The sequence below is a fragment of the Aplysia californica genome, unplaced genomic scaffold, assembly GCF_000002075.1.
Source record: "Aplysia californica isolate F4 #8 unplaced genomic scaffold, AplCal3.0 scaffold00059, whole genome shotgun sequence".
In the NCBI taxonomy this organism is placed as follows: Eukaryota; Metazoa; Mollusca; class Gastropoda; order Aplysiida; family Aplysiidae; genus Aplysia; species Aplysia californica.
In genome coordinates this window covers 196,073-217,043 of record NW_004797329.1, presented here as the reverse complement: position 1 = coordinate 217,043, position 20,971 = coordinate 196,073, and the positions used below count along the sequence as shown (strand labels likewise).

At 40.9% G+C, this 20,971-nt stretch overlaps 2 protein-coding genes across 3 annotated transcripts in view; one reads left to right on the top strand and one right to left on the bottom strand.

Moving 5' to 3' along the window:
• Positions 1 to 6,138: 6,138 nt before the first annotated feature.
• LOC101854479 (F-box/WD repeat-containing protein 4) lies at positions 6,139 to 14,781 on the bottom strand (the record flags this gene model as incomplete). Its single annotated transcript, XM_005093152.3, is given in 8 exon segments — positions 6,139 to 6,313; positions 7,362 to 7,497; positions 8,615 to 8,755; positions 9,182 to 9,241; positions 9,804 to 9,901; positions 10,799 to 10,934; positions 11,289 to 11,471; positions 14,098 to 14,781. Coding segments are annotated over 8 exon segments (1,539 nt in total). The 3' UTR covers positions 6,139 to 6,202.
• Positions 14,782 to 15,097: 316 nt separating this feature from the next.
• The window catches only part of LOC101854238 (tripartite motif-containing protein 2), a 17,282-nt gene continuing 11,408 nt past the window's right edge, over positions 15,098 to 20,971 (top strand). Inside the window, exon 1 of one of the 2 annotated variants that reach the window (XM_005093151.3) lies at positions 15,098 to 15,751. The gene's annotated coding sequence lies outside the window, so the exon portion shown is untranslated. Of the gene's footprint in view, positions 15,752 to 15,777; positions 15,961 to 20,971 lie in introns of those variants that run through there. The other variant, XM_035968423.1, reaches the window with a different exon arrangement.

The following is a 20,971-nucleotide window of genomic DNA, read 5'->3' as shown; positions in this document are numbered from 1 at the left end:
TATTTAAAATTTTTATTGTTACTTAAAAGTTGTTTTAGATCACAAATGTATTTACACCGAATTTGAATATTTTAACTTTTTAGCATTTTAAAGTAAACTAGTTACCAGTCGTGAAGTGAACTTTCGCAGAGGTGAACAACTTGTGTTTCGCGCGCTCATATGACCTTAGCAGTTGCGAGCGCCGTAAAACCTTATACTACTACTACTACTACTAAGACAACCAGGCTTTGTAAAAAATTAGGAAGTGTCTACGTGCTCCCTGTTTGGGGTCTACATAGTCATGGTGTCTAGGTGGATCCCAAAAATGTTGGATTGTGATTGGCTCGCTGAGCGAGCGGTAGTTTACATTGGTTACAATGCAAGGGCGGTGTGTTGATCTAGTGTTACTAGATCTAGATCTATAATTTATTTATTTTAGCCCAGAGAGAGAGTATTTAATGAATAAACGTAGATTTTGTTGTGCACCAAGCCAAGAGCGTGCAGTTCGGAAAGTAGATGATTTAAATCTAGTGGTGGCCTGGTGGGCGAATGACCGAAGAGCGACTCTTGACTACTCGCCTGTGAATTGGCGGAGACACACTAGATCTAGGCCTATCATGCAACTTGATTCACAGGTCTACTATCATAATTATCAACAGTAGGCCTACTTGCTTCTGTAGGCCAGGAGTCTACTATAGTTTCAAACGGCTTCTTTTTCGGTGCACGGTTTCGGCACTCCTGTATAATTGCGGTCCCGTTTGTTTACACGACGGCCATTGTGGGAGTGAATCTAGATGTCTAGATCTAAATTTAGATCTAGATCTCTATCATCTAGATCTCTAGATTTAAGATTCTAGATAGACAGCATAATCTATATCTATATCTAGATCTAGATTAGATATATATAGATCTAATCTTAATTCAGTTTAGATCTAAATATGAAACACGTAAGAATTAATTACTATAGGGGCACTGAGATCTAGATTCGTGTGATTTAGTGCAAACGGGACCTCAATTGTATGGCCAACAGGAGTGCCACTTTTTCTTAACTTCAGTTCATGATGATGGATTCTGATGCAGTTAAAAAAGCCGTCATAATTCATTCCCCTGTCGTTATTGTGAGTCCCTCAATTGGATGAAACTGTTATGTTGCTTAGGTCGCTCCCAATGTTTACCCAAGCTGACCAATGCGTGACCTCAGTGCTGTCTTCTAGTATCTCCATTTTTAATAACAGTGAAAACAGTTTGAAACAAAGAGTAAAGAGTGAGCTGGCTTTTTAAGAAGAAGTCACATTTTCAATGTAAAAAAAAAAAGGAGATACGACAAGAAAGCACTGAGGTTGCGAATGGGTAACAATACATTTTCAGCAGCTTTTAAGGGAAGTGTGTGATCTGTCATAACCTACAAGCCCCACCCACAACTCAGTCCATAAACACAGTCCATAACAATGGAAGTCAGCGCAAACTCGCGACAGAAGTGTCGCTCGTTCGTGGAGTAGCGGCGACCCATTTGTTTGTTTTACTAGATGGCTCTTGGCCTTCCTAGTCTGACACATTTAGTTTTGTTTTAACTCATTCGGGACGCAGGTTTTGGACCGGATTTGCAGCGGGAGACGCGCGATTTTGGGTCAACTTTGAAAGTCTGCCATTTTCCCCCCTTTTCATTCACTATCTACACATTCAACATTTGGACTTTGCCTTAGATCTAACCCAATTTGCTTGGATACACAACTATAACGCAGCTAAAAACACACATCTCAACACAATTTACAGTCCAAATACTGTGAAAAAATAGTTTCAGTCATTGTGAATTGTCATTCTTTGTATGGTACTCCTCACAGATCTGTGTTCTTTGTCGCCCCGACTGCCTTCATAAATCGCCACAGAAAATTACAAAAAACGACCCTACACGGTCAAAACCAAAAAAATACAGAATAAAATATGGCTTAGCAATGTCAACCAAAAGCTTGTTACTGTTACCTGGAATACCTTCATTTGTGCGGATACAAACGTCGAGAAATGCTATCGGACGTATACGTCCGATGCGTCTCCAGAGGAGCTCAAGGCTATCGGACGTTCCGTTGCGTCCCGAATGAGTTAACCTTTCACGAAACCATACTTTTAAAATAAATATAATAATAATAATAAAACTAACAACAAATAGTCCCACAAAAACCTTCTTATCCTCCTTCCCCCCTCCCCTTTGAATTTCAAAAGAAAATAAAACAACAAGAAACATTTTGAGCCCTACACAGTAGTCCTAAGCCTGCGACCACCTCCAGTTGGGACCTCAGAAGTACGAGTAAATAGTTTGTTTTCTTCATTTTGATCAGTCCAACGTATAACGGCCACCTGTCTTTTCCGGCCACTTTTCTCCTCGATGATTCGTGGCCGTTTTACACAGGTTTGACTGTATATTTCGAGACAAAACAAGACGTATCTAGTTTTCTGGTTGTGAGAAAAATGATTTCTGTTCTTCACCCATTTACTTAATAACCCTGAGCAAATTTGTTTTATAGTAAACATGTCATGGTGTAAAGCTTAGTTAATATTTGATTTATGATGAAATATATGTCCGATTCATATCCTTTAAATTCACATTTTTGGTAAAAACATGACATATCCACTTTAAAACTAAAGAAGGGAAAGAACTGCTGACCAACTTTTGCCTACCACGAAAGAAGTTACGTGACTCAAGGAAAGAACTTGACTGGTGTGCAAAGGATGTGTCGCTGTTTGTCAAAAAAGGGCTTTCACCAGAAATTTTTATGTCCTAAATATCGGCCAAATAAAAAAAATTATAAGATTATCGTGATCGGTGACCCAAATTTAGCATTTTAAAAATTTGCGGGGAACACAATTTAATGCCGGAATACCAAGTTAAATTTTTTTTTTCTTTTTCTTGCTTCTGTAGCAAGAAAGCGTAAGTGCTGCGGTCAGTCTTTTAAGTGAAGAAATTGCTTCTCTCATCATTGTCGACAGTTTCTCAATCATGGGTCTGATCAATTGTAGATGACTGAGGTATGTGGACTCAACCATTTGTTAAAAAGTTATTAAAGTCCGTCGGGTAGGCTCGTAATTTCGTATTTCCTCTTGGTTCGTGTGTGTGTGTAGATACTTCTTTTTAATAGCCTTTCTTTAGCCCAGATGTTCCTCTTTCTAGATTTCTATTTGGATTTTAAAGTAAGAAATGCTGCTAAATCATCCTGGTAACTTGCTTCAGCCATTGTGTTGACATTTTGACCTAGCTGCAACAGTCTAAGGACTGACACTATAAGGACAAAAAAAATGTTTGTCTTAATAGAACTTCTCTCGTCGACAAACTGTCAGTTCAACGATGACCCAAATCTAGCATCTGTCGGTTAAACTGTTAGTTTGTTGATGAATCAACAGCATGTTTAAAGGGGCCTTTAGTATCCATGTTCCCACAGTTTGAGGAAGACCATAGCACACTTTTACACATCCCTTCTTGTGGCTCTTAAGATCCCTCTTCTTCTCGAGCAGCCAGTCATCACACTACAAGCATACTTCTGATGGAGAAGATTTACAAAATTATAAGAAAGACAACATTTCAGTCCAAATGTGAAAGTCTTTATATAGATCTATTGGTCATCACAGTCCAGCAAGTAACAGATTTATCAACACAGCCATCGGAGGGAAAAGCGTGAAATTTAGATCTTTAAATAAAACAGAACTGATGTATGACTAACAAAAACAGCACCCCCAACTCCATGTTAAAGAAGTGAGATCTCTTTTTTAAATAAAAAAATGAGCCATAGCTCAAAAAGCTGCACCCATATTATGTTATTCAGATATATATCTGGTGCTCATAAGCCTTCATTGTATTTCCTTTAAACGAGATAATGACACAGATAAAAAGCAAACTGGTCAGTATCTTATAATGAAGACTGCAAAACATAAAAAGTATCAGTAGTAATAATGTTGGAACAAGTGCCTTGGAACAATATGTGAAAGGTTTCATGCGCTACCACACACCATACATTTATTAAAGTAAAGCACTTGTACTCAATGTGGTTTTGTATGCCAGGAGGGTATTCATAAACCACTTTATGCAAATTATCTATATGTGAGGTACTGTGGTGAAATCAGGCTTTCGTCAAAATAACCAAATCGGAAAAACAGGCATTTTTCCAGTCTGGCAATTTTTATCGAATTCTTGTTGTTTTTTTTTGCTCAACCCCTTTACTTTCATGTCCATGTAAAAACACATTCCTATGTGAATTTTACTGAAAAACGTTGATTAAAGTTAAAGGCACAAAATATGTCATTTTTCTCTTGACAAGGACTCTTTAGCTATTGGAGTTACCAAACTTTGGCAGCCATTTCCTCACTAATTTCATCATTGAAACCAGGCAACCTCACCTCCTTCAATTGCAAATATCTAAACTTCTATTCAAGATGGATGGGTATTTTTTCATTGAAAGCGAGGCAAATGAATAAGCTTTCAGATGATACCAGTAACTCCACATGCCCAAAAATTGACGAGCGTCTGATTCCACAGCGTTGTGACACGTATCCCTTTTCACAACACATCGAAGAACAAACTATACTTTCATTTCTGTATAATTATTAGTTATTATATCGTTAAATGATTGGTAGACCACTATGCTATAGGTTTTTGGGGGTAAGTGGCAGAGACAAGAAATATAATTTGAAATAACATGCTGACGTTTCTAAATGCATCACTCAAGATGAAAAGTTCACACAAATGAGAAAACAGTATCAATGTGTATGTAGTATGTATTGCTTCTTTCCATATTTATGATGGCAAACATTGAATGTGCGGAACTAGCAAACTATAAGTTATCTTCCCTTTTTATGCTCGCGGAAAACAGCTTAGATGTTCCATAATACCACATGGTTTTGACTGCTATGGGAGGACCTACGGCCCAAATGATAAGTTAAAAACCACTGACTCAATCCTTAAAAAACAAACCGAGAAGTGACGCAACATAATAGATTAGCATGCACTCTTGCAAACTGGAGGGCAAAATCAATAATGTCCATATTCTTATAGGCTGGATGATCCTGCAACTCTAATATAGGGAAGGCATTCCCACAACAAATACAGGATCCAGATAACGTCAGATAAAAACCATTTTGGCATTCCTACAACAATGGTAATTTCTGATAAGACATTAACATCAGTATTTTTCTTCAACCAGCCTAGAGTCTTCTCCTCTTACTTCATTACACAGCTAAAGCACGATGGACAAGAAAACAAACAACTGATGCTATCACAGAAATGCAAATGAAAAGTCCTCAAGCTAATTGAATTAAAAAGAGCAGCTTACTCTCATCATGATCACTCTGGCAAGAAAATGGAACAACAACTTGGAAATACAAGTACAAGGTAATAAAATCCATATTCTTGACAAAATTGTAGGCCTTTTCAGGTCTATTGTTAACACAGTACACCCTAAGGGCCTGGACGGGAAGTCCATTCCTAGATCCTAAGCAAGGGGAAGGAACCCACCTCCCGTGAATACAAGCATTTAAAAAACACATTTTAAAAATACTAAACAAATTCCAAAAATCCTGAAAAAATAAAAGTTAAAAAGAAAACTGAAAGTAGTTTCAGAAAAATATAACTTTATGTATGCGCAAATTGTTGGAAATGTTCTACCTTTAGTTCAATCGTGGTGTCCGACCCGTCACTCTCACTCTCGCGGTCGGGCCCTAGATCTAAATTCTAGACTTTCTACATCTGATCAATCTGAATCGCCCCAAACTCTTGCTACGTTTTCATCAAAATCTGAGCCATCTGATTTGTCACATGCTTGTTTTTGCTCAAATCCATCGTTATTTCCGTTTTCTAACTCAATTGTGTCGCTTTTCAACAAGTCGAGACACTTTCGAAGAGTCGGTAACGCGATCATACTTTGATCAGCTCTAATACTAAAACTACTGGCCCAAAAAATTTCGTTTCGGTATCAAACGAAAGAAGAAACTTTTTGCTATGACTCTGCAAATCAAAATCTCGGCCCCAGAGTCTTCGTTTCTAAAGACGCTAGGTCGGTGCGGGCGGTTCCGGGCAAGTCAAGGTGGAGCGCGTAAGGGAATACCCGGGCAATCCCGGGTGTAATGTGTTAATCCTATATTTTAAGTAAGACAATGCATTCCACTATTTTTCTTTTCCTAAACAAGGTTACTAGTCCACATGGAGAGCCAACTAAAAACTGCTTTCATCCCATCTCAAATTTTAAATTGTGAAGTTCATAACATTTAGTCCTTTGTCCAAAGCCAGATAGAGATGTCCGTAATCCATGGCTAGACCATACACGGGGCTGTTCACCTGGTGACTGTAGTAAACCTGTTGGGAAAAGATAATTTCACATTCAGTAATTTAGCACATTTTCATTAATAACAGTTTGTCAATGTCATATGATGACCAATGCATCTGTAGAGGAGCATGTCTTTTAGTTTTAGGCCAAATAGAAGAAATATTGACTAAGATGACTTGCAGCTTCTGCTGTAGCCGATGTATCACCCAATTCAAGGTAGACAACAGTCTGCCATATTTTAAGTGAAACCTCATATGATTTGCTGCACTATGTGATTGTTGCTCTCCAACTGGGCCTGTCAGATGATAGCCTCTCCCATGTCAAGGTATTTAAGTTTAAGTTCTTCACAGACCTGTTCGGGTGTCTTCACTAAAACGAGCTAAATGCATGATCTATCTACACAACGGTAGGTTTCTTGCATTATTTAAAAATTGAAAAAAAATAAAAGTCACTTTTACTTTTAGGTTATGTCAGCATGGTGGCATAACAGTTGGGGTAGCAAACACAATCTGTGTACATAAATTGCACTGTATGAAATAGCACTGTCCTCACTTTTTTTGCCCTGCCTGATGGAATCACCTTTCAACTTATATCCAATACAGGTACAACTAATTTTCTACTTGGCCACTCCAAGGGGCATAATTTATTTTCAGTGTGAGCTACATCCAGGATCTAATCTACTTTACTTAATTTAACTTTAACCACTCAAGCAGTAAATCTACAGATGAAAGTGAACAAGCTATGGAATTCAATATTAGTGTACCAAGTTGAAACAATATGCATGAATAAAAAACTGCTTTAACTTTCAATAGCAAAGAATAAAACACTATGTAAAGAAAACTGACCATAGACACATTTATCAGATGCAGCCTAGATTGAAGAATTAACAGAACCTACCCTTGCACTCCGGAAGCAAATAAAAAGAGAGAGACAAGATAACTTAACAATACACAGATTTCCGTCCCGCAACAAATATAGAGGAGTCTGCTTAACCCTCTTATCACCATAAATAGGCCAGCAGGTCAGCATATCAAAACCAAAATGGCAGCCGGCTGATGGCATCCATGGTTCACTTACCTGGACAGGCTCAGATTTTCTTTTATCCCACAAGCGCACCATCCCGTGCCGGGCTGTTCCCACTGCCATGGAGTTGCCACCATCCGTTGTGACGCAGTACAGAGCAGAGTCATATGGCTCTTCCCATTGACGCACACTTTCAAATGTCAAAAACAGAGATTGAAAGCGTATTAATATATTTTGCATGTAAACTAGTTTCGTTTTACTAAGGTGTCTAAGAAAGTTACTGAGGATCAGATGGGCAGACAGGGTCACACCAATGTGGAAGTGTTAAGGAAAACAAGACAGATCCCAGTCAGAGATGAGGCAGGAAGAAGGCGGTGGCGATGGATTGGACATACTCTCAGGAAGTCAGGCAGCTGCATAACAAAGAAAGTTTTGGATTGGAACCCACAGGGCAAGAGATCAAAGGGAAGACCTCGTGGAACCTGGAGAAGAACCATAGAAATCGATGTACAGAAAAATGGGAAGACATGGAAAACATCAAGAGGCTAGCCCAGGATAGAGAAAAGTGGAGGGTGTTTGTCCGTGGCCTTTACCCTGGTGCAGGGTGAGAAAGGCAATGATGAAGAGTTTTATGGCACTTGCAACACAATAGGTCATATAAGTGCCGAAGATTAGAGGTGGTACTATATTGTATCATACAAATAAAATAAGGAGGAGAGATATAAGAAAGACAGATGTTTGATTCAAAGAAAGAAGGAGAAAACCACAACAGAACAAACAAGAGTATGTAAAAGATTGGTAACGAAGATAGGTGAATATTTTTTCCTTAAAAGCCATATATTGTCTATTTAAACTATTAATAAAAGCACAAAGTTTTTTCATAACAATTATGTATTAATTGTATAGTTTAACCAGTGCAGTATCCAAAAGAATATAATTCTGAACTATCTAGCGACATGATACCTTTTTTTTACTCAACAAATTATAAACCACTCCCAGTGAATTAAGTATAGAAACTATAGGCTAAAAATGTTGAGACCATGCCGATTCATCGAGTCTTCCTGAAACTGTTATCTCCCTTCTTGCAGTCATGTATGATAGAGCAGCAACTGCCAGTAAAGAGAAACTTCTCACTAAATGTCTTCCGAGAAATGGGGTGGGACATTGTGAATGTATAGAGAAAGAAAAATCATGCAGGCAAGTCATCACGGTCTGCACATTCAGGTAGATCCACAATATATCTACCGATATCTTCTCAAGGATTTAAAACAAAAGATATGTACACAACAGAGACAACATTTCTTCACCATGTCATCGTCCTCAGGTCCCACATCCTCAAAAAGGTGTCGTAGCCGCAGGTCAAGAGCTCATGGGGAGACTCAAACATGAGGTCAAGGACACCTGCTCCCATACGATGATTTACTCCAAGGTCACCTAAGCGGTTTCCACTGGATTGAAAAGAAAAGAAAATGTAACCACAGCATAAACAAGGAGAAGTAAATATAGACTAGACCTCTCTAACGGTGCAAATGGCAGGCTGGCCATCTAAGCCTAAGCCTGTTTGTTGAATCAAGCATTTCTAAGCCAAATACATGTGATCAAATTATTTAAGACAAACAATTAATGATGTGGGATGATACAGGTAAGGGTGTTGGCATCTCATCACAGATGCATACATTGATGATTGATTTAAGCTCAAAACTAGTCAGGGAATGTCTTTTTTGAATGAAACAATGAATACGATAGTCGCAGTAAAGGCTAGACATTACAATGAATGAACAGAGGGGCAGTACGTTGAGCAGAAACACTTATTAGGCCACAGGCTGCTGACCCTTGATCAAGAGAATCATTTTTTAAAAACATTTGAAATTCACCTCTCAATGTCCCAAATGATAGCTGGCACAAAATCTCCAGCCAGCCCTGCAGCAAACATTCTGAAAAGAGAAAGATTCACATCAGTAAAACAGTGATAGAATAAATATATATGTAAGGAGTCATGAATCTTGTTAGATGGTGGGAGCTATGGTCATTTCTGGAAAACTACATGGCTATATTGTATCTTTTGGTCACAAATAGTATTATAGACATGTGCTCCAGTTATCTGGTCTGCCTGATCAAGTATGAGAGGAAGTTGAAGGATTGCACATTTCAACATTTGAAGGTATTGGTATAAAAGAAGTGCAAATAACTCAGAAAGGCGTCCTAAATCAGAATAAGTTAGTGCATATCTCAGTATGCAAATTTGACCCATATGAAGGGTTTTCATATGCCGCCACACTTGTAACATAGAACCAAAATGAGCAATGACAACTTGGTACATATTTGAAAACTATATCTATAGTCCATGGTTCAGTTCTAGGCTGTAGGGGAACGGACATTAATTTTTTCTGCTAATGATTATTCCACAAAAGAGGATTTTGCACATTTTAAACAACAAAGACTTTGACACCTGACTGCATATCATAGCAAGACATTCCTTGAACAGAAAGTGCTTACATTTCACAAGGAGAAATCTCCAAGGACCACACCCTCTCGCCAGCATCAAAAGTTTGAACAATGCACCCATCTGAACTGCTTTCATGCAATGATACAATCTATGGACAAAACATCAGCATGAAAGCATTAAAAAAGATACAACAGAAAATTTAGCTGACAATTTTGACAAGAGCAAGGTCTGACAAATGAGTTGTCTAATGAATAATTCCAAGAGAAAGGTCCAAAGCCCGCAATGTTACATGAGACAGCTGGATATGTAGCAACACTGACTTGCCGCTAACAAAGTATCTCGACCATTGGTCACTGGCCAGAAACTAAATCTATCGCAAAGGCGATTTGCACTTCTTCGGACCATCCATATATATCCGAACACTTCCCATCCCCTCCTCCGCTAAACATTATTCAAAAGACGTTTTTCAGGTTGAGGTCTTGAGCTACAAGTCTTATCAACCTGAGGACAGTAACTTGGAGAGTGGATCTGGTTTGACACAGAATTTAGATTTATCATAAATGTATGTGTGTAAAAAATTCAGTGCTAGTCAACCACGATAGGGTGGTCCACTGTAAGTCCCGCCCTGCCCAACTGACCTTGTTCTACTACGATTAGAAATCTATTGTAAGTTCCGTCTGATTGGCCTAGATAACACAGTGTCATTTACAATTATAGTGTGTGGGAGGGTGGATTGCTTCCTTTTGTGGTGTCAATTACAATAAAAATTTGAATTTTGCAGTGGTAAAGATTATGATTGTACAAAGTTAGTCACAACAAAAATTAACCCAACCCCCCTTCCCAGCCCTGTACAAACTGGTAGACAATGAAGACTTCTTAGAAACCAGTCCGGTGAAAGACATTCAACTAAACTATAAACATAGTGGAAGATCAGTAGCTAAATCTGCACAAAAAATACTTATGACTTAACCATAGAAGCTTCTTTTAATAAATACCCAATATACTAACATATCAGTGGCACATAACTTATCACGTAGGTTCACACCTTGCATGTGCCATCTCTGGCACCAGAAATGACAATGTTGTCAGTGAAATCAACACAGTGCGTCTCACTCCGGTGTACATTTTGGAAGTGAAACAAAGGACAGCCTGTTGTGTCCCATCCAAATACACTTCCATCCCTTGAAAGAAAGATGTGAGGAAATCATCATTAGTAATAGTAAACAATACAGAAAGAGGAGATGAGAATGAAAGATTTTTCTGGGATTTCTGAAGACATGTCAGATGTCAAAGGCCAGAGCATAAGAATCATATCAGGACTATTTCAAAATTGTTGCCGAACCTCAGTTAATATTTTAAACAATTCAGCAGAAAATAATCTATCGGGTCACTTGAGTACATTCTGCCATGTCCAACATAAAATAAAACAAATTTACACTACAATACCTACGGCTGGAAATGGAACTGTTCTTACTGGGCTAAAGGTTTGACTTTCTCTTCAACTTTTAATTGTTGAAAGTCATTCACAATCTTACCGGCAACCACCAACAACCATGTTTTTCTTCACAGTGAACTTGCTAACATCTTCCATCATTCCAACCAAGTTCCTGTCCCTGCACTCTGTAGGAAATCCTCGAGGTTGAGTTTTGAAACAGCGTATTACGTTCCCACTTGAGAACCAAAGATCATTTTCATCTTTACGAACCCATGGAATGAGCCTGAAAATGAGAAGGGCATCAGTTTATATAGACGAAATTGTTATTGAAGTACTACAGGGCAAAAATCGGTTCTGCAAACCTTGTGAATTTAGAAATTTTGTTACATTTACAGGACTGATACAAATTTCAAGACATAGGTTGTTAATCTATTGTTTAGCTAAAAATAGAAGTACATCTGACAAGCACATGGTTTTTTAACCCTTACAGCCCATTACGTGTATAATATATTCTCACAATTCTTGTTCCACCAGGCCCAGTCACAAATGTTTCCCTCACATGGCGCCGACCACCTCAAATCCAGTGAAAAGAGTATTTTTACGAACTGTTATAATATATATATGCATCCAAATGTCTCTGAAAAATATTCTATACAAAAGATGTTTATAATTTCTAAAAAGTCAAACGAAAACATTAATTTAGAATTTTTATGTTTGCAATAAATTATAGACACAATGACAATTAACTGAGCCAGAGGAGTCAAAAACAAAAGCATGGCCTTGGTCAAATGAAAGTGAGGGCCAAATAATAGAGCCTGGTGCTGTAAGGATAATATGATTATGCTAAAATTTTGACAATCTTTTCACAATGCTCAGATGAAATTATAATGTGAGGTATCGTTGTGAAATCAGGCGCTCGTCAAAATAATGAAATGGAAGAAACCAGAATTTTTCCGCCGGTTTGGCAATTTTTATCGAATCGTTTTTGTATTTTTGGCTCAACACTTGTTATATAGTCCATTTAAAAACACATTTTCTATATGGATTTTACAAAAAAATGTTAATCTTAAAAGGACAAACGTAAATTTTCAGTTTCCAAGGACTCTCAAGCCTTGGAAGTCATCAAACTTTGGCGGCCATTTTTTCGATACTTTTACCTCTGAAATCAGGTGACCCCTATCTTCGTGACACGACTATAGATGAGAGGAAAGAAAGCAGATGACAGAACAGGACTAGAGAACAGGAAATAAGGTGAAAGGAGAAACTTTAACTCATTGAAGATGCAAGTTTTTCACCAAGAATTTCCCTGGAAACGCACGATTTTTACCAATTAAAAAAAAAATAATCAGTGTGATAAACCTATAAACTGTACAGGTATAAAATTTGACACAAAGTAAGATCATCATGTATAATTACATAAAATGTATTTATCTTTACAAAAACTCATGTTGTATGTGAAAAAGCACTACGTAAACGTGAAAAAAAACTTTTTTTATGAGCTAAGCACATGGATGTCAGAATTGACCGTAAGTCAAGTAGAATGGTTTCAAACAAGTAATACAAAGTGATATTATCTCTAAGAATAGTGACATTGCTAGGAGCATTGTTGTCTCCTGAATCAATAACCCCCATCGCTTCCTTGGTAGTGAAAGGAGTATCCAGCAGTTCTCTGTTTCTTATTTTACGTAAAAAGTAGGTCAGGTCAGCAGCGTGTTTCGGTAGATTGCTTATAGCAGACAATTTGGGGGACCAATGGTCAAAGGGATACAACCACAATAAAGTTAAATGGTTTGACTAACATTGGGAGTCATTCCCCTTGAGATTCCATATTAGTGTTTAGGTAAAAAAAAAAATGGTACAAGTTGTCGGGTCTCGGGACCAGGCGCGTCTTCAGAGTTTGTTGACCTCGCCGGGTCGGGACCCGGCACGCCGTCAATGAGTTAAGAAATGAAAATTTTTTCCGTCACTGTCAAGTTTCGAATGTGAAACCTTTTAAATTAGAGGCGAACACTGTACCTGATCTCAACCACAAGAGCCCCCCCTAAAATAAAAGCAAAAAACAATGTTACTTAATACAGTGGAGTCCACTTATAACGAGTCCGGAAAAAACGAGAAGTCTGTTATAAAGACACTATAATTCTAAAACCCCGTTTTTTTCTCCTCTTTACCTTTGTAAATAAAATACTGCTATTGCGCTGTCAGACAAACATGAGAGTCGGTTATAGCGAAATATTGCTGCTGCTGTGCACAGTGCATAGAGGTCAATTTTACATAACGTAAAACCTTGTCAGTTGAAAAATTTGTTGGTGATCTTGAGAAACAAAGAAAAGGAGAGCCCATGTGCATCAATAACTAAGGCCGGAGCAACTGAGTAGGGATGGTGTGGCATGCGCAGACAAGCAAAACGCATCGTGTGATATGCCAGCGTAAGCCTAGTTTAGATTATCAAGGCCTACCATGCCTCTCACTTCTCCGATGCGGGGATGGAGAGGTCACAGCAATGTAATGGATGGAGCGAATGAGTGACGTGCGCAAGCTGACGGCATGCACCACAGGGTGTGATGGGGTGGGGGACAACACAGCGGGTTAGTTAGCCCAGAGCCCTTCCTTTCTGGTCACCAACGCCGACCTGTCAGTCCACATCGCTAGATCTAGCGCTAGAGAAAGAAACCTGATTCGATTTTTGATCAAATAAGACCTAGAGGTCATGTTGAAACAAAATCGTCATCAGGGGAGATAGCAATTTAAGGAAATACACAGAACACCAAACTCATAGATTAGGCCTACTTTACAGTTTCCCTTGAACTTATTACTGGATCCCTTATAGCGAGAATCTTGCTATAACGGAAATTTTGCTCCGGTCCCCTCCCTCTCGTTATAACAGGATTCCACTGTATTGGTTATTATACCTGTTCCTGTGCCGGGCTGAAAACCCCTCTTTGAAACGCCCTTTCTTCCAGTTCGGCGCAAATCGACACAGCTCTTTGACACTGCACATCCGGCTGGACAAGCCAGCTACAGGCTGGACCAGTACACATTTTCTAGCGTGTGCCAACCACACACTGTCTTTTGATGCTAAGTAACGAAACCTCCTATTTACACAACAAACACAACACAAATCAGCAGGCTGTAGGAACTGAAAAATCAAGAAAAATACATCATCTGGTAGGTGGCTGATGTAAGTTCTTTCACATCTTTTCATGGCTGTATAATTCTTTTTGAAAGAGTCTGAGTTCACATTATCATCATCATTATGTTCCAACATGATGGAGATGGATGCTCCCCCAGTCATGGCATTTGACTGAAATGTATCTTGATCACATATTTGAATTTCACCAGCTTTCTTTTGGGCACTGTCAAAGTCAGCAAGTGCAGACTCTGATGTATTGGCTGCACAATAGTTTGAACTTGAAGCAGTAAATCCATCATCATACTCTGTGGGATTTGGGGGAAGACCAGCAGTTGCCAACTGGGACTGATTGCCTCCTCCTTGGTGGCTGCTGGCAGTGCTGGTTCCATTTGTATTTGAACCATTATGGTGTCTAGATCTCCGTCTTGAACGTCTGGAAGATTTTCGATTCATCACAATTTTTCTCTACACTAGAGTCTACTCCATGGAGGCGACCTAGATATCTTGATCTATATTAGATTTAGATGTAGATATCTAGACTAGATCTAGATTCTATCTCTGCTGGGCGCTTGGCAGTCTCAATCTTAAGAGTAGATCTAAACTCTTAGCGACTTAGCTTGCCTTCTAGATATATCTACATTCTAGATCTCTAGATCTAGATTCTAGGATCTATTATTACTTCACAACTCTAACCTGAGTATCTATTTTAAGGAACACACGTGTGTGGGTGGTGTATGCTATGTACTTAGCGACTTAGCTTCATATAGGCATTACAACACGGGTTATTTTAGGCAGCAGCTTTATTCTTCTTCGAGAAGAGATCCCATTCAGTAGTGAGTGAGACTAGCCTATCTATCTCTGTCTCTGTGCAGTGCACTGCTTGTGCTAGATCTAGGCTATGCCATGAACTATGAACTGGGAAGAGATTTAATAAAAAAAATAACAGCCTGGCCTAAGACTCTTAAGAGACTTTCTAAGAGATCGTTAGTTATTAAACTGCATACAACTGTATTCTATTTGCGGGTTTAGTTTTAGTTAGCCAAGAGTCGAAGAATAGATGCCAGATTGGCAAAAGCTCAGTATGTTGAACCAAAATCATTTGGAGGAAAATTCGAAACTGTTGAGTTCAGTTGTGTTTTTCAAGAAGATAACAAGCCACAATATCTTCTAATAGTTTTCAAAACCAGTTATTCTATAAAAAAACGAGTGAAAAATCCACAACAAAGATTAAATTTAGATGCCCCCAAGATTTAGCAAAATCTTCAAGGGAGCCTGGCCTGATAGTCCTGACACACACCACAATAACAAGTAAGGAGGGACAAAAAAGTTCGTCATCGTTGATGTTGGCTGTCACAGAATGAAACTGAAACCAAACGAAACGCCAGTTTGAGTGCATTGCTCTGCTGCACATTTTTCAAGGATTAGCCTATTTGGTAATTTTTTTTTCTTTCACTCCCGCACATAGATATCTAGAAAAATCTAGATCTAGATCTAGTTTAGGGTAGAGGGTGCATATTTCGACACCCCTTCCGGGCTTCCGGCAGGTCTGAGACTGCTGCTGTGGCTGTGTTCATTGGTCTGTGTAGTCGGATAAAATCAACTGAGCGGCGAGGTTCTGTCACCAGATGGTGAAGAAACCTCGGTAAGATTGTACTTTACCGGACCACCGGTCGGAACTACTTTCGCTGTGGCGCCACTGGTGCCTAGTGGTCCGCTGTTCTTCGTTTCCGAGCTCCCCTACTCACTCTCCTACTCAGTTTTCTATGTCCTCACTCTTCAACTGCCAGCAATCGACTGCCGTCTCTTACCGGGTTTTTCAGTCATCACGACCGTGCCACTGTGCCATTTGACCCATGACCCTGACACCTTGAGGCTAATTGGTCAATCTAATCACGTGGTCCACTATTCTTATTTGCTCGCGACTCTGCTGGCTTGGCCTAGGCCCTAGGCCTACTCCTGGTCCGGCAAAGTACTATGGAGGGCTAGAGATGCGCACGAGAGCTCATTTGCATAATTGCAACCCCATTGGCCCTGCTCGCGACTTATCATGCTATTGTTTATATGTGTGTGTGTGAGTGTCTTTAAATTATTGTTGCCAGGGGGGCTAGCCCCCCTGAAACCCCCCCATTGATATGTAAACACGACTGTCCGCTCATGTTATTGTTTCGCATTTTTGTGTGTTTTCTTTATTATAGTTTCCAGGGGGGCAAGCCCCCCTGAACCCCCCCACCCCACTGTTGGTATGATACACGGTGGTCCACCAAAGTTAAATCCCCTGCCCACTCTCAACCACCACCACCTCTCGCTCGCCTCGCCAGTCGCCGCTGACTTCGCTGTGCGTGCGCGAAGTCGCCCGCGGAACTACCTTTTGTCCGCACGCAGAGTACTATGAGTGCGTAGTTAGGCTAGGCGTGCGTAGTAATCACGGGCCGAGACGGGTGGTCCGGTAAAGTACAATCCAGGCGAAACCTCTGAGAAACCGTTTGTTGTATAAAACAAGTGAATGTGCCTGCCAAGTTGATTGTAACCCTCTCTTAAAGTGTGTGGGGTGCGTAATTCAAAATTTCGACACCCGTTGTTCTAATTCCGACACCCCTGTGAGGGGAACTTCGACACCGGTTGTTCCAATTCCGACACCACTGTGGGGAACTTCGACATCGCTTGGGGGGAAATGCGACACCTAAGACCCGGACCAGCCCAGTGCTGTAGTTAGGCCTAGGCCTAGGCTTGGGTCCAGGAGGTCGTGGGTTCGATCCTCAGCATTTCAGTATTAGCATTTCTTTTCTGATTGACACACGGCATTCATTTCATTAAAGGAAAAGTAGTTGGTCTGTCGTTTGGCTAGTATACACTGACTGAGTAAGGCAGACATATTACCCTGTCCTTTCACCTGTGGTTTCGCTGCATCATCAAATCTCCACAATATTAGTATCACTAGGCTACAATTATCATCAGTAACATCATCATCAGCGACAGCAGCATCAGTGACCTCAACATCAGTAACAGCTGCAACAACTGAATTAGTATTAGTTCATTATCATGATCATCACCAGCACCAGCATTGCCCTACCATCTTCATCATCACCATCACCATCATGTCATCATCTTTATCACCACCGCTACCACCAGCATCATCATTACTAGGCTAGGCCTATCACCCGCATCATCATCTCCACCGCCATAACTGTAGAGCCCAAGTTAGTGCTAGTTTAGTTAAATAATTGAACAAGAAACAAGGCGTAAATCATCAAAATTTATTACTCTGGAATTCAGTGCAACACATGCTGCCCTTGCTGAATTCTTATCATTAGGTTACCAGGTTCAAAAGAACCCAATAAAAAGAACAAAATAAAAATCAACAACAAAATGAAACAAAACAAACCAACAAATTGTGTAAAAAGAACCCAATAAAAAAGAACCCCAAACATTAACAAAATGAAACAAAACAAACAAACAACTTTAACTTCTCAAGTTCAGTAGACTCATCTGAGTCATCTGCTGCTGCTGCTGCTGCTCCTATGCTGCTGCTGATGTTGCATTTATTCCTGCTGGTGCTGTTGCATCTGTTGTTGTTGCTACTGCTGTTGTTCTTGTTGTTGCTGCTGCATTTCTTTCCACTGCTGCTGTTGTTGCTGTTGCTGCTCTTGTTGGTCTTGTTGCTGTTGCTGCTGCTGTTGTTGCTGCTGCTGCTGCATCTGCTGCTGCTGTTGTTGCAATTGCTGCTGCTGCATCTGCTGTTGCTGCTGCTGCTGCATCTGCTGTTGCTGTTGTTGCTGCTGCTGCATCTGCTGTTGCTGTTGTTGCTGTTGCTGTTGCTGCTGCATCTGCTGCTGCTGCATCTGCATCTGCTGTTGCTGCTGTTGCTGCTGTTGCTGCTGTTGCTGCTGTTGCTGCTGCTGCTGCTGCATCTGCTGTTGCTGTTGCTGCTCTTGTTGGTCTTGCTGTTGTTGCTGCTGCTGCTGCATCTGCTGCTGCTGTTGTTGCTGTTGCTGCTCTTGTTGGTTTTGTTGTTGTTGCTGCTGCTGTTTCCCTCCCTTCTTTCTTTTGGTAGGCCTAGGTGCTTGACTCTTCGCATTCCGTCTCTCCTCGGCTTTCCGCTTTCTTTCCTGAGCCTGTTGTTCCTTTAACAGCTTTGCCTCCCTTTCTTGAACTTTAGTTGCTATGCAGACATCATTAGTAAGGAGCCTGTGTGAGGTCAGCTTCCGCTTTGACACTTTCTTCTGTTTGGATGAGGTGACCGGGATGTCAAATGCGTCGTTCAGCTGCTGTTGCCAATCTGGACTGAGAGCAATGTCAGGACGTGTTTCAGTTTCACATGTGATTTCATCTTCACCTTCGATGTCAGCGAGGCCAGTCATTAAAATTGCCTGCTGTAGCAAGTCTATTTTGGGCCGATCCTTTTCTTCTCGTGGGAGTAAGCTGACTTCTGCTGTTGAAATGTCTGCTGCTGGCACGTTACAACAAAGATGTGGTGGCTCGGGGTCGATAAGTATATCCCTTGACTGATCCCACTCGAAGTCCAGGCAAAAGGGTGGACTGAAATGTGCAGGGGGGCTGGTTCGGTTCCTGGGGGGTGCTACTGGGATCTTGTTGGATGCTGCTGGGATCCTGGAGGATGCTGCTGAGATCCTGGGGGATTCTGCTGAGATCCTGGGGGATGCTGCTGGGATCCTGGGGGATGCTGCTGAGATCCTGGGGGATGCTGCTGAGATCCTGGGGGATTCTGCTGAGATCCTGGGGGATGCTGCTGGGATCCTGGGGGATGCTGCTGGGATCCTGGGGGATGCTGCTGGGATCCTGGGGGATGCTGCTGGGATCCTGGGGGATTCTGCTGAGATCCTGGGGGATGCTGCTGGGATCCTGGGGGATGCTGCTGAGATCCTGGGGGATGCTGCTGGGATCCTGGGGGATGCTGCTGGGATCCTTGGGGATGCTGCTGGGATCCTGGGGGATGCTGCTGGGATCCTGGGGGATGCTGCTGAGATCCTGGGGGGTGCTGCTGGGATCCCGGGGGGTGCTGCTGGGATCCTGGGGGATGCTGCTGAGATCCTGGGGGATGCTACTGCTACTGGGTACAGCTTCACCATGCTGAGTCTGTGCCTCTCCTTGGCCTACTGCGCTGAAGTTGACTATGTGCTTGTCAAGAGGATGTATCCCCGTTGCCTCAAACGCTTTTCTGCAGAGGGTCTCTGTCATGGCTGCATCCCAGGCTTTTTTAAGTAGATGAGGCCACGTCTGTTTATTAATGTTGTTACGTGCACCTGACATGAACTCCGTGCAGGCTTTGTTATAAGCTGTCTTCAGGGGTTTGAAGACTACTTTGTCTAGAGGCTGCAGTTGGGCCGTTGTTTTAGGTGGCACAGCCATTATATGGATGCCTTCGTCCCTGGCTTTTTGTAACAAACCAACAACTTCATGGCTGCTGTGGCTGTCTAATACCAAGAGTTGTGGCCTGTCTGGACCACAGTTCTCGAGGAACACATGCTCGAACCATTCCTGTAAAAGAGATTTGGCTGTGCTAAAATAAAATTCATTTTAAAGTGGAAAGATAAGACATCAAGTAACACAGTATACAATCAATTGGGGGTTGTAGGAGCACAGCTTGGTCAGCAACTGCAAGCTGTATCATCTATCCATCCATGTATTAACACAACCGACCAACAAAATCCCATTCACCCGCTCAATCATTCATCCCAAGTGTTAATTATTAACTCAAGTACGTTTTTCGTCATCAAGAACAAGTACAAGTAAAATCTAAAATATCGGAAATGAACCTCTATTCTAAGGTCCTGAATAAACTCATCACCTCTCCAAGGGCGTCATTCATGTAGGCGTTTTCTTGCCATGTCCACACAGTTCCTTGCGGTGCTTCCTCGTGGTTAAACCCAAGGACACTCCTTTTTGTTTTCCCTCTCACCACACACATGGGAGGCATAGCTGTGCCTGCAGCATTTATGCAAGCCAGAACTGTGATACTTTCTCGGCTTTCCCCAATGCGTGCCAGTGGATTGCGGGATCCTCTTTTCGCCACCACTCGTGACGGGTTGTGAACAAACCTCAAGAAATACAAAATAAATAATAAACGGTTATTTGTAGGCCTAACAAGACCACAACAAGCAGTCCTGATGTTACCGTTCTCCTTTAACTTGTTTAGATTATGAAAAAAGTAGGTTAAGAGGCAAAAAAAGTCAATTCCATCTATTTTGGACAACCAAAAGTTCTATCCACTGTCCCTTCAAATAAAATTTGCTAGCCTATCAATCAGAAACAAAAGACCAAGGCTTCTGATCTGTAACAAAGAAAGATACAGAAGGTTATTTTTACCGTTGTCCATTTAACTCCTAGCCTAGGCTACCATCTTAATCATCTTGTAATATAATACGTATTCCAAAGACCTTAAAAATTTAAAGCATGCAATGCCAGAATACCATTGGGTTACATTCGGAATACTGATTACCCATCTAGCTTAATACCATTAATATTAACAATTATAAAGGCCTAGGCTAGGCCTAGCCTAATTGTTCATTTATATTATGCATGTGACCATGAGCCTGTTCATGACTGCAAGCTAGGCTAACCTACTGTACTATTATGGCTATGTGTACAGATGTGTGCGGAGAGGATGTTTGAGAGAGAGGGAGTGTGTGTGTGTG